The 16052-nt window shown below is 42.9% G+C and overlaps 1 protein-coding gene across 1 annotated transcript; it reads left to right on the top strand.

Annotated features, from left to right (window-relative positions):
- The first annotated feature begins 1006 nt into the window (after positions 1–1006).
- LOC110287870 (F-box/WD repeat-containing protein 15-like) lies at positions 1007–15750 on the top strand. Its single transcript, XM_085828045.1, has 10 exons — positions 1007–1110; positions 1857–1894; positions 2089–2252; positions 3284–3402; positions 9079–9288; positions 10669–10827; positions 11692–11902; positions 13013–13191; positions 13483–13607; positions 15583–15750. Exons 1-10 carry the CDS (start codon positions 1021–1023, stop codon positions 15686–15688), a joined length of 1401 nt encoding a protein of 466 aa, XP_085684171.1. The 5' UTR covers positions 1007–1020; the 3' UTR covers positions 15689–15750.
- Positions 15751–16052: the final 302 nt, after the last annotated feature.

Here is a 16052-nt window from a genome sequence, read left to right as displayed (position 1 = left end):
AGGCAGTACAGGACAAAGAATTGTATTAATTGATGAGCAAGCTGGTCACAAAATGGCCAGTGATATGCCAATTTTGCCAGGAAGGCAATTATTTTCCAGGAATAGGTGACCAGAGACATAAAGTTAGTGACCAGGTATGCAGATGTGATCCTGATCACTGGGCACATGTTTTTCAGTTGTGCAGATCTCAAGATAAAAACAGTGATTATTCCCGGTTTAAAAGGTCCGGTACATAAGCTCTACCTGGGGATGCACAGGAGAAGGTAATTTTAGAATGAAAATACATTCTGATTTCTACTTAGGAATATAAACAGCATGAGTGAAATTTTACTTTTCTCTTTTTAATAAAACAGTCATTTTCCTCTCCTTGGCCTAGACTGGCCTGGAATTCATGTGCAGTACATGTAAAAGTTTATTTACAGCTGCACATGCCTGTGTATGTGCTGAGAGCAGCAGGAAACATCAGGTGTCCTCTTTGACTGCCACTTTCTACTAGAGAGCTAAGTACACAAGCACATGGTCTCAGAGGCTGTGCAGGCACAGAGAGGTGGGCCCTGCTGATGTAACTCAGGTCTCAAGGTAGACATGAACATGGAAACAAGATTCCCTACACAAGGAATTTGGAGAAACCTAATGGACTTTACATAAGCAATTGAAACTGTTGACAATTAGTGTGTTACTCAGTATTTTCTAGAAAGTTCTGACAAGTACATCATCAATCAGGCTGCCCCAGATCATGTGATTTTGGTCTCCAGTGTGCCAGGAAGAGGTTTTTGAGCTCATCTATGCAATGAAAATCAATGTGTAGTGAGTTAAGCTATGAGCGCTCTCAGCTGAGTGCATCTGGCTGCAGTGAGGGAGGCTGGGAGTCAGGCTGAGAGTCTACACAGGTGCAGCTTGCTCCAACCAAAGCCTGATGGCCTGTGGTTGGCAATCCTGTGAAATCTTTGGCCAAGTCTTTAAAATCAGAGCAATCTGGGGAGGAGAAAGAAGAGTCAGTGTGGACTTAGGCCACTGAAGATGGAGATCCATTTGCCTAGTTTGCCAATGATGAAAATCCTCTCCTATCTGGATGCCTACAGTTTGCTACAGGCTGCCCAAGTGAACAAGGTAAAAGCTCCTTGGCTGAACTCCTCCATTCGGTGCACCCTACATGCGGCCCTTTGACCTTTCCCACTCAGTCTTGCAGTCTTAGATACCCCAGCATCACACTCACACAGCCTGGCTTCATTCTTTCCTCCCACCCTTCCTTCTTTCTTTCCCTCCTTAAAATTAACTTATTTAGACCTGTCTACTAAGCTCTGACACATTAGTGTCTTGGGGACTCAGCTGCTTCTCTTGACCAACAGTAGCTCCATCCTTCAGAATAGCAAACAGACATATCTAGTGCTATGGGTTAGTATTATCCACTATGAAGACCTCAAACCTGGTTAATTGAGGTAGGATTAGTGGCACATTTTTGTAATTAAAGCACTTGTGAGGTGGAAGCAAGAAGATCAGGAGTTGGGGTCAAGCTCAACCACATGAATTTAATACCAGCCCAGTTGGCTAGACAACCTATCTCAGAACCATAACAGTGATAACAAAATTCTGCTAAATGAATGGAACAGGCTGCCCTGCAGAGATGTGTTGCTAATATGTGACATCCTTGATATTCCTTGTCAGACCTTTGAGCCTGGCCCTCCTTCCTCTGAGCCCTCACAAGCTGACTTGTGTTTGCTGGGGTAGGTCTCCCAGGCTGGCTCAGCCTGCAGAGCTAGGACTGTTTGATTAACCTGTGTAGGCCCAGCCCAGAACAAATTGAGAGCAGGAGAGGGAGGGAGTTGTTGGTTTAAGGATTCTTTTCTCCCCCATAGAACTGGAATGAACTTGCAAGCAGTGATGTCCTGTGGAGGTAAGGAGAGGGGCAGGGTGGGGTGGGAAGAGGGGACAAGATGGGGCTGAGAGGGAAGAAGAGGCCTTCTGATTCTGGACGTGGACCAGTGATGTGTGAGGATGGTTAGTGAATAAATGCATGCATACAGTAACTATGGTTCTAAGGCGAGGTGACTTGTGTCAGCCTGATGGGATTACAACTGTGTATTTCAGGAAGTTGTGTCAGAAGAGATGGCTCTACTGTGACAGGGTCACCCTACACCTGCATGGCTTAGAGACATGGAAGGAGTTCTTCATTTACAGAACATGGCAAGAACACGCCAAGACCCGGGCAAAGCCAGAAGATTTCACTTACAAAGAAATTCCTGTGGCGTTTGGTATAAGCTTGGATACTCTAGAAGAGACCCTCACTTGGTTTTTCCCAGTCTGTGCAGTCCTGCATTCTCATTTAATAAGAAGGGAATTGTAGTTTAACAGGATGGGCCTGCTGTACATTGCTGTAATCTACATTGGAACCAATCTGTAATCTACTGAATGGTTGCTCAACATCTTAAAACCAGCCCTATCGTTCCCTTTACCTTAAGGCTTCATACTCTTCCCAGATTATAGAGAGATGTTACTGTGGAAATTACCAAATAGGCTTTAGTATTTAACTTTTTCAAAAACCTTCCTCAAACAGTTTTTTGATGTAGAGATGTTTTGAAAATTTTTACATTCATTATTTTTGTGTCTCTCTATGTGAGGTGTATACATGGCACGGTGTTTGTGTGTTAGAAGATAACTTTATGGAATCCATTCTCCTGAAGGCATGAATTTTATCTTTTCTGTTTCTTTTGAGATAAGGTCTCACTCCCTACATAGCTGTGGCGAGCCTGGAACTTAATCTGTAGACTAGGCTGGCCTGAAATTCAAGATCTGCTGCTTAACTTCATGAGACTGTATATCTCTACACCTGATCTCTCTCTCTCTCTCTCTCTCTCTCTCTCTCTCTCTCTCTCTCTCTCTCTCTCTCCCTCTCTCTCTCCCTCTGCTGGATCTGATGTACCCTTTGCTGATCTCAAACCCTTCATGTATCAAATATGAATGACCTTGAACTTTGGAGCCTTCTGCCTCCAAATGAGTACATTTATGGTTTATAGGCCTCTAGAAACAGAACCAAGAACTCTTCTGCCCAGGAGTTACCGCCCTGGGCCCCAGTGCTCATTTTGTCTCTATAGAAACAGACTAAAGAATGAATGTATCTGAACCAATGACCAGCCTGTAGTGTGCATGGCTGCCTCTCTCTTCATCTTTTTCACAGCTGTTATCCAAGCCTTCTTCATGGCAGAGGGAAGGGAAATGTACCTCCTTCAGTTAGAGTTGTCCCTCACCTGCCTTGTGTCCACATACTGTTGGGGTTTCCTTGCAGAATTTCGGGCACATCCATGTTATATCTCAAGGCATGGCTTAACAAGAAATGGACAAGGGAAGTCTGCTGTCTGTATGGTGACTTCCGTGAACAGGATTTCTACCTGGGATATTCAGGAGGTGAGTCTGGCTCACAAGTAGCAAAAGTTACCCTCATATGAATAATAATTTCATGTTTTGTTGTTGCAGGTGATGAGACAGGATCCCCCTGTACAGACCTGGCTGTCCTAGAAGTCCCCATACAGATCCATCTTCCTTGGCTTCCCATGTGCTTGGGTCAAAGCATTGCAACACCACACCTGATTTTTCCCCCTTCATATATTTTTTTATTTTTAGAATGAATTATTTTCTATGTATGAGTGTTTTCAGGGGATATATGTATGTGTAATCCATGTGTGTCTGCTGCCTGTGGAGGTCACAAAGGGTGCCAGGTCCCTTAAAAACTGTAATTGCTGGTGATTTTAAGCTGTGGGCACTGGGTCTGTGGGCACTGAACTCAGGTCCTCTGCTAAGCCATCTGTGCAGGGCCTGTCAGTGTTTCAAAGTTTTCATCATAGAGACTGTTCTCATACAAGGTGGGGTTTACTCGTAGGTATTCTTTTTTTGAGATATAGTTTTGATTATATATATGTGTGTGCCTGTGTTAGTTTATGGTTGGTGCTGGCTGGCAGAGGCCAGAGGCTGTGAGATAATGTTTAGGCTTTGGGAACCCAACTAGGGTCCTCTGCAAGACTATTAATTGCTCTATACTGCTTAACTAACCATCAGGGTTTGTTTGTTGTTGTTTTTCTGGTTTGAAACAGGGTTTCACTTTGTAAGAGTCTTGAGGGAAACTTACTCTGTAGACCAGTCTGGCCTCGAATTCTGAGATCTGCTAACTTGTGCCTGCTGTTATCAAAAGAGCATACCATGTCCAGCAGGCCCCTTCAGGGTGGTGTTCCAGGCTGCTGTGAATGGGAAGGCTTCCCTGATCCTTCTTCATTTTGTTTAGTGCTGTATGGAACGGGCACTGATTTTTTTCCATGTTATTTCTATAGCCTGCCAATGTGCTGGGAGTTTATCAGTTCTCAGAGTTTTCCAGAGGAGTCATAGGGTCTCAAAGTAGAGGCTCATAGTGTCTGCAAATGAAGGAATTTTGGCTTCTTTTTCCTTTTGGCCACCCTTTTGTTTGCTTTTCTTTTTTTATTGTTCTAGCTAAAACAATACCATAATAACTGTGAGTAGAAAGTGTGGATATACTTGTCCTGTTCCTGACTTTTCTGGAAATGCTCTGATTTTTTTAATGCTATTTGTTGGGGGTCCAGGAAAGAAACTGTTGACATTACTGCTCAATGACATGATAAAGGTTTTTTTTATTATACATGTGAGAGAATAGCCAGAGATTCCTAGAACAGTCCAGGGTAGACAGAGAAAGAAGTAGACTGTGTTGTGTTCTTAAAAAGACTAGGATATGTTTTATAGAGCAAAGTATAGTGAGGTGGGAGGTGTGCCTCAGCGGGTAGACCCATGCTGAGGCATCCCTTCCCCATTCTGACTGGTGTGAGGTGGAATTTCAAGGTTGTTTTGATTTGCATTTCCCTGATGATTAAGGATGCTGAACATTTTTCCAGGTGCTTCTCAGCCATTCAGTATTTCTCAGGTGAGAATTCTTTTAGCTCTGAGCCCCATTTTTTAATGAGGTTATTCGAATTTCTAGAGTTCAGCTTCTTGAGCTCTTTGTATATATTGGATATTAGTCCACTATCAGATTTAGGATTGGTAAAAATCCTTTCCCAATCTGTTTTTGGCCTTTTTGTCTTATTGACAGTGTCTTTGACCTTACAGAAGCTTTGCAATTTTATGAGGTCCCATTTGACAATTCTTGATCTTACAGAACAAGCTATTGCTGTTCTGTTTAGAAAATTTTCCCCTGTGCCCATATCTTCGAGGCTTTTCCCCACTTCCTCCTCTATTAATTTCAGTATCTCTGGTTTTATGTGGAGGTCTTTGATCCACTTAGATTTGAGCTTTGTACAAGGAGATAAGAATGGATCAATTCGCATTCTTCTACATGATAACTGCCAGTTGTGCCAGCACCATGTGTTGAAAATGCTGTCTTTTTTCCACTGGATGGTTTTAGATCCCTTGTCAAAGATCAAGTGACCATAGGTGTGTGGATTCATTTCTAGTTCTTCAATTTTATTCCATTGGTCTACCTGCCTGACACAATACCATGCTGATGCCTTGAGCATAGTTTGCCTGGAACCTTCCTGGGCTGAGTGCCTTAGGGGAAGAAACAGGGCTAGAGATGTGGTAGCATTGTTGACCTGGCTGCAGCACAGCTGTGTAGGTAGATAATCCCTGTTCTTTATAGTTTTGTTAGTGCTAGGGACCCATATGATACCCTGGAAGAGGGATGGTGGGGACCCTAACACCAGTGGAAAAGAACACACGATTAGTCATGCCTGTGGTTCTTGAGGACATTACTCCTGGCTTGTCTCAGCGTTATGACACCAGATTCCCACTGTGCAGTCCCTGCTGGTTTATGCAAGAATTTTTTCTCTTGTGTACTCTGACTCCTGAGTCTGCCAGCTGCTGAGCCATTGGTGGAGAGAACCGGGTAAATGCTGGAACCTCAATGTGTTTCTTGATTACCCTTTGTTCTCTCAACTATTTTCTATTTAAATAGGTAACAGAGCCTAATGCAATGAATATTAATCCATTCTTGAGGTTGCTTGGTTCTGTTTGTCTGGGAGAAGGTCTTACCTTATAGTCCTAGCTGGACTGGAACTATGTAGGCCAGGCTAGCCTCCAACTCAACAGATCTGCCTGCCTCTGCCTCCTGAGTGCTGAAACGAATGTGATGGCCCAACATACCCAGCAAAGGGGTTTTTATTTTGTTATGGTCTCAATGTTTAGAAACATTTTCTCCTACAGCACACTGGAAATGTAACATAATGAACATGATGATATTGGGGTTGGATGTTTTAGAGTGTTTGTTTTTTGTTTGGTTTAGGTTTTGGCAGGTGGGTGGGAGGAGGCTGTTTAGAATGATATCAGGCTATCCTAGAGTTCAGGCTGACCATGGATTCATGGGGACCCTCCTACCTCTGCCTCCTAAGTGCTAGGCAGGATCCAGTGGTGCATCATCATCCTACCTGGCAGGGGGGAGCCAGGAGTATAGTGCGACCTCACCCATGTGAGACTGAGTCATGTGTGTATGGTAATGAGGCCTTCAACAGGTTGCCTTTCAAAGGAGTCAAAGTGCAAGTCACATTTTAGTGATAGATCCTTCAAAGAAGAGATTGCATTTGGAGGGAAGGAGAGGTTATTAATAATTTTCATGCAAATGGAACTAGGGCTTAGAAATAACTATATTGATTGCTGGATATAGTATTTTGCTAACATTAATTATTCCTTTGGCTTTTTGTCATTGATGCTGCTGTTAGTGGAGTGTGTGTGTCTGTGTGTATTTGTTTGTATATATGTGTATGATTTATTTAAAAAAAAAGAGTTCCTTATTTTATTTGCTCTATCTACCTGTACACCTGCATGCCCAAAAATGGCATCAGATCCCAGTATAGATGGTTGTGAGCCACCATGTGGTTGCTAGAATTAAATTCAGGACCTCTGAAAGAGCAGAAAGTGCTCTTAACTAAGAGCCTGCTCTCCTGCCCCTTAATTTTTTTTTAACCTAAAGGAAATCCTGGAAGAGAACCTGTTTTTCTCATTTGCCATGATTGTTGCATTGATGATACAATAATCAGTTTTGAATTGATTCATTGGGAATAGGTTTGTTTCATTTGTTGTAAAACTAAATACTGCCAGAAGTGGTAGGCCAGGTCTTTAACTCCAGAACACAGGACGCAGTGGCAGGCAAGTTTGAATCCTGCCTGGTTTCTATAGAGTTCCAGGAGAGCCAGAGTATAAAGTGTCCCTGTCTCAAAAAACAAAAAACAAAAACACACCTATCCCCACTAGAATTGATGACAGGCCCATGCTCCTTGCTGCACTGTTAGTAAAAGGTGAACTGGCTCTGAGCACGGGGCTGCTGAATGCTCTTCATGCATGTTTGTGGGAGTTGATTCTCCACTTCCATGTGGTTCCTGAGAATTGAACTCCTGTCATCAGGTTTAGTGGGAGGTGCATTTCCCTGCTGAGCCATCTTGGCAGCCATGTTCTACTCCCTGGTCTGTATAGTGAGTGTCTGCTCCCCTCTGAGCATAATGCATGTGTCCTGTTTCCCTGTCCAATCTTGCCACAAGTAATATAGATGTTTGATTTTCTTCTTTGTGTTTCTCTTTATTTTCATGTACAAAGTTATTCTGCCTGCATGTATTTGCATGTGAGGGATTCAGACCTCCTGGAAGTGGAATTATAGACAGTTGTGAACTGCACTGGGTGTTTAGGGAATTGTACCAAGCTCCTTTTGTTAAGAACAGCTGATGGGTCCTTTCAGCCAATGCTTGCTAGTGTATGCAATGGTGTCATTGTTTGGAGGCTAATTATGGGATAGATCCCTGGATATGGCAGTCTCTAGATGGTCCATCCTTTTGTCTCAGCTCCAAACTTTGTCTCTGTAATTCCTTCCATGGGTGATTGTTTCCAATTCTAAGAAGGGGCAAAGTGTCCATACTTTGGTCTTCGTTCTTCTTCAGTTTCATGTGTTTTGCAAATTGTATCTTATATCTTGGGTATTCTAAGTTTCTGGGTTAATATCCACTTATCAGTGAGAACATATCATTTGAGTTCTTTTGTGATTGTGTTACCTCACTCAGGATGATGCCCTCCAAGGAGCTAAAGAGATCTGCAACCCTGTAGGTACAACAACATTATGAACTAACCAGTACCCCGGAGCTCTTGACTCTAGCTGCATATGTATCAAAAGATGGCCTAGTCGGCCATCACTGGGAAGAGAGGCCCATTGGTATTGCAAACTTTATATGCTCCAGTACAGGGGAATGCCAAGGCCAAAAAGTGGGAGTGGGTGGGTAGGGGAGTGGGTGGGAGGGTATGGGGGGACTTTTGGGATAGCATTGGAAATGTAAATGAGGAAAATACCTAATAAAAAGTAAAAATGAAAAAAAAAATGAAAGACATAAACCTTCCCATAAATTAGCATATAAAATCTCATCAGAATTATTATTTGGTTAAAACATGGTAGGTTGATGTTGTGGGCTTGAACAGGAATGGCCCCCATAGGCTCAGATTTGAATTGCTGCTCATTAGGGAGTGACTCCACTTGACAGGGGTTAGAAGGTGTGGCCTTTTGGGGAAGTGTGTCACTGGAGGTGGGCTCTGGGGTTTTAAATGCTCAAACCAGGCCCAGTGTCTGAGTCTTCCTGCTACCTGTGGATCCTAATGCATCTCCCCAGCACCCAGGTGTCCATCTTTCTGCAATGATAATGAACTAAAACCTCTGAACTGTAAGCTAGCACCAATTAAATGTTTTCTAAGGAAAAAAAAAAAAAGAACAGCTGATGGTCTTAACTGCTGAGCCACCTCTGCAGCCATGTGTTTATTTACTTTTATTTATTTATTTTTGAGATAGTCTTGTAATATAGTCCCAACTGGCCTGCATCTTGACATTGTAGACCAGACTGGCCTCAAGATAGTAATGACTTTCCTGCCTCTACCTCCCAAGACTGGGATTCTAGATCTATGCTACCATGTTCAGTGAGGGATGCTTAGAAATTGCATATTCTTTTCTTGTAAGTAAGAAGGGATTCCAGTCTGGTCAAGGTTTCCAATTGAACCTGGTAGGTAAAAGCATTTGAACTAGAGGTGCTCAGACATGATGATGCTCTTGTTCTCCAGGGTGCTATGACCTGGGTAAGCCCAGAACAGCCAGCCTATATCACACGGATGACTACGCTCCCTGAGATGCAAATTGCAGTCACTGTAGATATGCAATCAAATATCAAACTATGGGACTGCCACAACAGGGAAGTTTTGGCGACTAAGGGCCTGTTGTCTTCCTGTCAATTACTGCAAGCTGTCTTTACAAATGATATCCCAATTGTCTTGGTAAGTCACAGGCACCCCACCACCACCACCACCACCAAATCTGGAATAGTCACACAGAATAAAACACTTGCCAATTTGAGGTCCCATTACTGTCAAATCTCAACTTTCCTTCTTGGAGTCTCTGAAAATACTCAGAGTCAATCACAGAATACCATAAACATGACTATCCCTTAGCCTTTGACACATTAAAATTCTTTCCTGGCATCTGGGGAGAAGTGGCTCAGTGGGGAGCAGTGTTTGCCTTGCAAGCGTGAAGATCCAAGTTCAAATCCCTGACACTCACATAAAAAAAAAAGGGATGTGGCTAAATGTGCCTGTTACCCCAGTGTTGTTGGGGATGAAAACACAAGGGTCACTGGGACTAAATGGCTGCTAGCCAAGATAGCCTAGCTCCAGGTCCAATAGAGTCTCTCTCAGGAAATCAGAAGAAGGGTGATCTAACAGGGTACAGGGCAGCCTTCTCTGGTTTCCATGTATGCCCCAGTATATAATCTCCATACACATGCTTAAGTATAGAAATAACAAGCACAAGAATGCACACACACACACTTTTTCTAAGTGATTTTATATCTTTTTATCTTTGAAATGTTTATTAGTCCTAAATCCATGAATTTGGTTGGAGACAGTAGAGAAAAATGTGAATTTTATCACATATACAGAAAAATGAGTAATGCTGATAGCCCAGTTAGTGCTGGGGAAGAGTGTTTTAGGGTGGAAAATCTTGACACACACCCTACCTCATGAGTTTAAGACTGAGTATGATGATACAGTCCTAGCTGGCCTAGAACTCACTGGGTAGACTAGGGTGGTCTAACTCACAGAGATCAGGCGCCCTCTGCCCTCTGAGAGTTGGGATTTAAGACATATGTTAGCATGCCCTACAAAAGGTTTTTAAAAAATAAATCCTGCAGGGCATGGTGGTGCATGTCACAGAGGCAGATGAATCTCTTGCATTTGAGGCCAGCCTGGTCTACAGAATAAGTTCCAGTATAGCCAGGGGTGCAAAATGAAATCTTTTTTCAAAAAATTCAAAAGGGAAAAACAATTATTTGGTGTGTGAATATTTTGCATGCATGTACATATATGTATCAACTCTCTCTCTCTCTCTCACACACACACACACACACATGCACACACACACACACACACACACACACACACACACACACATACACACAGAGTTACCTACTGAGTCATCCCTTAGGTCTAGAGAGCCTTATTCCATGGGATCAGCGTAGACTCTCTGAGAGGCAGGCTGGTCACAGCTCTGGGTCTCATTACTGGACTTGGAGACACAGTGGTGAATCTCAGAGCAGATAACACTGCTTCCTCCATGCTTAACCTTTCCCCACTGACCTGGTGCCGCTGCTCTGATTTCAGGTAGGTGACATCTCGGGGAACCTCTACATCCTTAGGATTCCTGACTTACACCTCATTTCCAAGGTGAATGTATTTCCATACAGTATTGATGAACTCCACTGCTCTCCTCAGAAGAAATGGGTCTTTCTGATAGGGAAACACCGACATGTCTTGACAAAGGTAGGTGGGTTCTAGCAACTCCAGGGTGAAGGTGGCAGACAGTGGGAAAGTCCAGTCCTCAGGGAGGTCCGGGCAGACCACTCCCCTTCTCCTAAGCCTTATCATAAGAAAAGCCATCCTACAGTCAGGAAAGAATAATGTGCTTGTTAGCAGTCACGTGACCAGTCACAATGGCAAATGTCTATTATAGTGAAGTATCCTTCAACTGTGGCTCAGCCAAAGAATAAAAGCAGGTGAAATAACAGTCCCAGACACCTTTGTTGGATAGAAAGCAATTTTCAATCACTGGCTGACATGAACAACAGTGGCTGATGCATTTCAGATAAGTGCTACCATACCCAATGCTTTATATACTGCCTTCTCTCTTAACTGCCAGCTCTCTGGTGCCTGGTTGTTAGGTACTGGGAGAGCAATGGTCTGTGCAGAGTTCTGTACTCCTGAGGGCCCTTGCATATTTATTTAGTTTTATATATTGATATACATTCAAAGCAGCCTGGGTTACAGTATGACAGTCTTAATGCTTCAGTTAAAAAAAAAAGTCCAGAACACCCTTGGACTAGTCCTCTGCACAGGAAAAATGTACTTAACCAAGCTCTGCCAGATGCGTCCATTGGGGTAGGATGACCAAGGGGCCTCATGACCAGGGTCAGGGACTCCATTCTGTCTCTGAATATGATGGGAGGGGCAGGAAGAGGCTGAGTTTTTCTGACCCTGAGTGGGAGCAATGACTATTCCTCCCTGTCCTGGGTAAAGAACAGATGCAACCACTCTTTGGTTTCTTTCAAAAGCCCCTTGTCTTGAGTGTGCTTGTGCCAGACTCCTGAGATTTACTCTTCATTGATTCCACTGGGCAATACTCTACAGGTGTTTTACATGAACAGCTTACTGAGGCCATCAGAATTCTCTGACCCAGTGTCTACCATTCTCGAATTTCCATTATGCCAAGGAGTCTTCTGGACCCCAAGAAGGGAAGATAGGATAACCCTGATGTCCAGTACTATACCCCCAAACATCACAAAATTTGGCACATTTGATATGAAGCTGGAAGTGATCGGGAACAAATTAAATGTTCAAGGTAAACCTTAGAAAATTCCAAAGCCAGGCATGATGGCACACGCCCCAAAATCAGCAGAGTGAGTCAGGAAAACTGCATAGAGGTTGCTGTCTCACAAACAAAACAGATGGATCTGACAAGATGGTTTAGAATGTGCACATGCATACATACACTTACAGAGATGTATACATATATACACACACACACACACACACACTGAAGAATTTAAAAAAATAAAAATAAAGGGCCAAGAATTTGTAGTGCACACCTTAAATTCCAGCATTTAGGATGAGAAGCAATTAGAATTTCCCGGGTTCCAGGTCAGCCTAATCTATGTTGTGAGCCATGGATGCATACTGAGACCTTGTCTCAAAAACAAAAAAACCCCAAATGGCGAGCAATAACGAATTATATTATGGGGTGGCAAAATGTTTAGGGCAGTAGTTCTCTACCTCTGGGTTGTGACCCCTATGACAAATTTCTATCTTCAAGAATACTTAAGTCACGAATCTTAACAGTAACAAAATTACCATTATGAAGTAGCAATGAAAGTACCTCTATGGCAGGGCAGATCCCCCTCCCCACACTGCCACATGAGAACTGTATTAAAGTTCTCTGTCTAGCCATGGCTAACCTGGAATTTGTTCTGTAGACTAGATTGTCCTCAAAGTTGGAGATCCACTCGATTGTGCCTGACTGTGGATCACCATATGATGATACTCCACATGAGGTTTTTGTAAAGGGAGCAGGATGCTCCTTGGCCCGATGTAAACTTGTGCCTGTTTGATGGTCACTATAATAGCAATCTACAGTTTTCTCAGGGAGACTTGTTTCCATTTTTGTCATGCATTAGGGACTGGGTACTACTGTCCTTTGCCAGTACAGTTGTCTTTGCAATGTTTAAGCTAGTGACTGTCCACACCATCCCTATATCATAGCCTGCTTTTCTGTGTCCAAGGACATGGACTTCACAGGACATGAACTTGTCTGACCAATGGACTGTTTTCATTGTCTCTTTCAGAGTAGCATGCCATGGAAGGAGGGATATACTTTTCAGTAAGCATTAAGGATATTTCCCTTATTTAAGTGACTGAATAAATTGCCTCTCTGTTTTCGGTTTGTTTGGAACAGGACATTTGGTAGCTAGTTTCTCTTTGCAAGACTACAAGGAGCGCGCAGAATGGATGGGAGTCAGTGATAAGGATGTGATTGTTTGTTCAACTGGATCCTCTCTCTTGCTCTTCGACATAAATGGTCTCCGTCTGCAGAAATTTCAGTACTGCCCAGAAGAGATCTTGAGACTATGGGTGGTATGTTTGGAATGTGTTCCCTCCAGTGGGGTATTTTTAAAATAGATTTACATTTTTAAACTTCATACTGTTGGGGTGTGTGCACATATGCATTTGTCTGTGTGTGAACACTTGCAGAGGTCACAGGCAGACTTCCTGGTGTTAGTCTCTTTCTTTTTCCCTTTACATTGGCTCAGAGCACCAGGTTTGCTCAGCAAGTGCCTTTACCTGATGAGCCATCTCCTAGGCCCTCTCCCTGTCTTTTTATGTGACATTGACTCCAGTCTACTATCACTTGGGTATTCTTTGAAGGACCCTGTTCATGTCATTGTCACCTGTAACAATGGCTCTTTGGATGTGTACGCGTGGGACGAGAGAAGCCCACTGCTCAGGAGGTGTTATCGACTACAAAAAAGGGGATATCTGCCACCGTCTGGGTAAGCTCTGCTTCTTGACTTAAACTAGAATTAATTTTAAACCATTTCTGGGGCTGGATAGTTTGTTCAGTCGTTATGAGCACTGACTGCTCTTCTGGAAGACTTGGGTTCAATCCCCAGCATTCACATGGCAGCTTATACTGTCTGTAACTCCAGTTCCAGGGCATCTGACAGAAACCTTGACAAAAATGTATTGAAAGCAGTGTTGAACATATTAAAAAGTTCTATATAAAAATGCACTGTTAAAAGACAGAAGAACTTTCTGTGAAAAGATAGGACTAAATTTATGATCTCCAGCATCACACAGAACAGACGTTGCGCTATAAATGTCTAATATGTAAATAGTAGAGTCAGGAGGGTCCAGAAGTTCAAGGTCATCTTCTGTAAGTTTGGCAGCCAAATTGGGTTCATTGCAAAATCATCACAAAAACAAAACAAAACAAAACAAAACAAAACAACAACATTAACAACAACAAAAACCTGGCTAAGCACAACACACACTTTTAATCCAGGCAGTTGCTAGTTGGCTGCTAAGTTGCATAGCAGCCAAGTTGCTATCTTGTCAGTTTAAGGCCAGCCTGGTCTACAGAGTGAGTCCCAGGGCAGCCAGGGATATAGAGCAAGGTTCTGTATTAGGAAAGAAGGAAGGGAGGGAAAAGAAAGAATTGCTAGTTCTGGGAACTCAGCACATACAGTTCTGTCAACAGTCTCAGGGCCACAGTAGAAGTGTGGGGGGAGGGGACTGTTTCCTCATATACTCTTTAACAGAAGGATGGGTTTTCCTGAGTGCAGCCCCCTCTTGGGTACCTTCATCAGTGAGCTGTTATCATCTCCATTTGCCTAACTTCCTTTAACTTTTACTTGCCTTCATCGTAATTCTTTTCAGTGGTCATGGTGTGGTGTTACAGTCCCCAAACCCTGCACCCAGGCTGCTGAACTGAAAGTTGATTGCCAGTTTGCAAGACATTTTTAACCCATCTCCCCCCAAAAAAGTAAAAGAAAAAATGAATCTCCCCACCTTATTGGATTTCTCTGTGTAAACTCTAAATGCTATGTGGTTAAGGCTAGCCTCAAAGTTTGTGTATCCAGGGCTTGCCTTGAATCCTGAACCATCCCCTCTCACTCAGTCTCAGGTTTTTAAATTGGTAATTAGTTTCTTCTCCTTCAGGATTTGGAAAGGGCTCTACAATGTCCTCTGGCTTCTATGATGTGCTGAAACATCCCTGTCATGGGGGTCTGTCATGGATGTCATGGATGATAGTCGTCCTTGGAAATATGCACAGTTACTCAAAATTAACCTGAGATGGCTCAGAACTTTATGCAAAGCCACCAAGCCTGACAAGTTCAGTCTCTGGAACCTATTGGTGAAAGGAGAGAACTGATTCCCACAACTTATTATCTGCTCACTCAACTCATAGGAGCATACACATGCACCCCCATTAACGCACACACATACCAAACACACTCACACATACATATACAAGCACACATAGACACACATACCCATGGATATAAGTACACATGTGTGTGGTCACACATGCACACACACAGGCATGCACACATAGGCACATACCCATTCAGGTGCACACACGCACACACATACTCAAGCACAAACACACACACACACACACACAAGTTGACACCTACACACATGACTACTAAGTATATATTTTTTGTTTATTTTATGTATATAAGTACACTGCAAATGTCTTCAGACACACCAGAAAAGGGTATCAGATGCCATTACACCTGGTTTTGAGCCAATATGTGGTTTTTGGGAATTGAACTCAGGACCTCTGGAAGAGCAGTCAGTGCTATAAAACACTGAGCCATCTCTCCAGCACCAAACGAAAAAAAATATTTAAAAGTTTTAAATAGATTTAGGACTGTGATAAAAAGACAGCCCTTTGATTATCAGTTGATAAACCTCACTCCCATTTGAGTACTGACATCTTGGTTGTTTCTCCTTTTGCAGCTTCATTATCAAAACATTATGTGATGATGTGAGCATAATTTTAGTGATGACTAATAGTCCCATCCCCTGCTTTCTGATGGCATATACCTTGAAAGTCTTCTCTTGAAAACTGAGTGGGTTGTGTGCCCTCTTCCTTAATGATAATAAAGGTCTATTTGCAAGCACAAGTTGGCGATTTCAGTGTTGCTTATCAGTGAAGCAGCCAAATTTGGTGGTGAACACCTTTAATCCTGACTCTAGGAGTCAGAAGCAGATGGAAGATCTGAGTTCTGAGACCAGCCTGGTCTACACAGCTAGTTCCAGGCTAACCAGTTTACATTAAGAGAACCTATCTCTGAAAGAAAAACTATGACCAAATGTACACATGCACTCATGTACACACACACACACACACACACACACACACACATTTGGCTGTGGCATCTGTCATTTCATTGCTATAGGGTTGACTCAGATGAGCAGGCCATGTG

This window comes from Mus caroli, unplaced genomic scaffold, assembly GCF_978045245.1.
Source record: "Mus caroli unplaced genomic scaffold, Mus_caroli_1 scaffold_11, whole genome shotgun sequence".
Classification (NCBI taxonomy): Eukaryota; Metazoa; Chordata; class Mammalia; order Rodentia; family Muridae; genus Mus; species Mus caroli.
The sequence above is the reverse complement of the archived record's forward strand: the minus strand, read 5'-3'. Positions and strand labels throughout refer to the sequence as shown.

What these genes read in the sequence shown, in the direction of transcription:
- LOC110287870 (XM_085828045.1), top strand. Translation starts at nt 1,021, where the DNA reads ATGGAGATCCATTTGCCTAGTTTGCCAATGATGAAAATCCTCTCCTAT. An exon ending in ATGATATCCCAATTGTCTTG is followed by an intron (nt 9,289 to 10,668) that starts GTAAGTCACAGG and finishes CTCTGATTTCAG; the next exon opens with GTAGGTGACATCTCGGGGAA. An exon ending in ACCGACATGTCTTGACAAAG is followed by an intron (nt 10,828 to 11,691) that starts GTAGGTGGGTTC and finishes AATACTCTACAG; the next exon opens with GTGTTTTACATGAACAGCTT.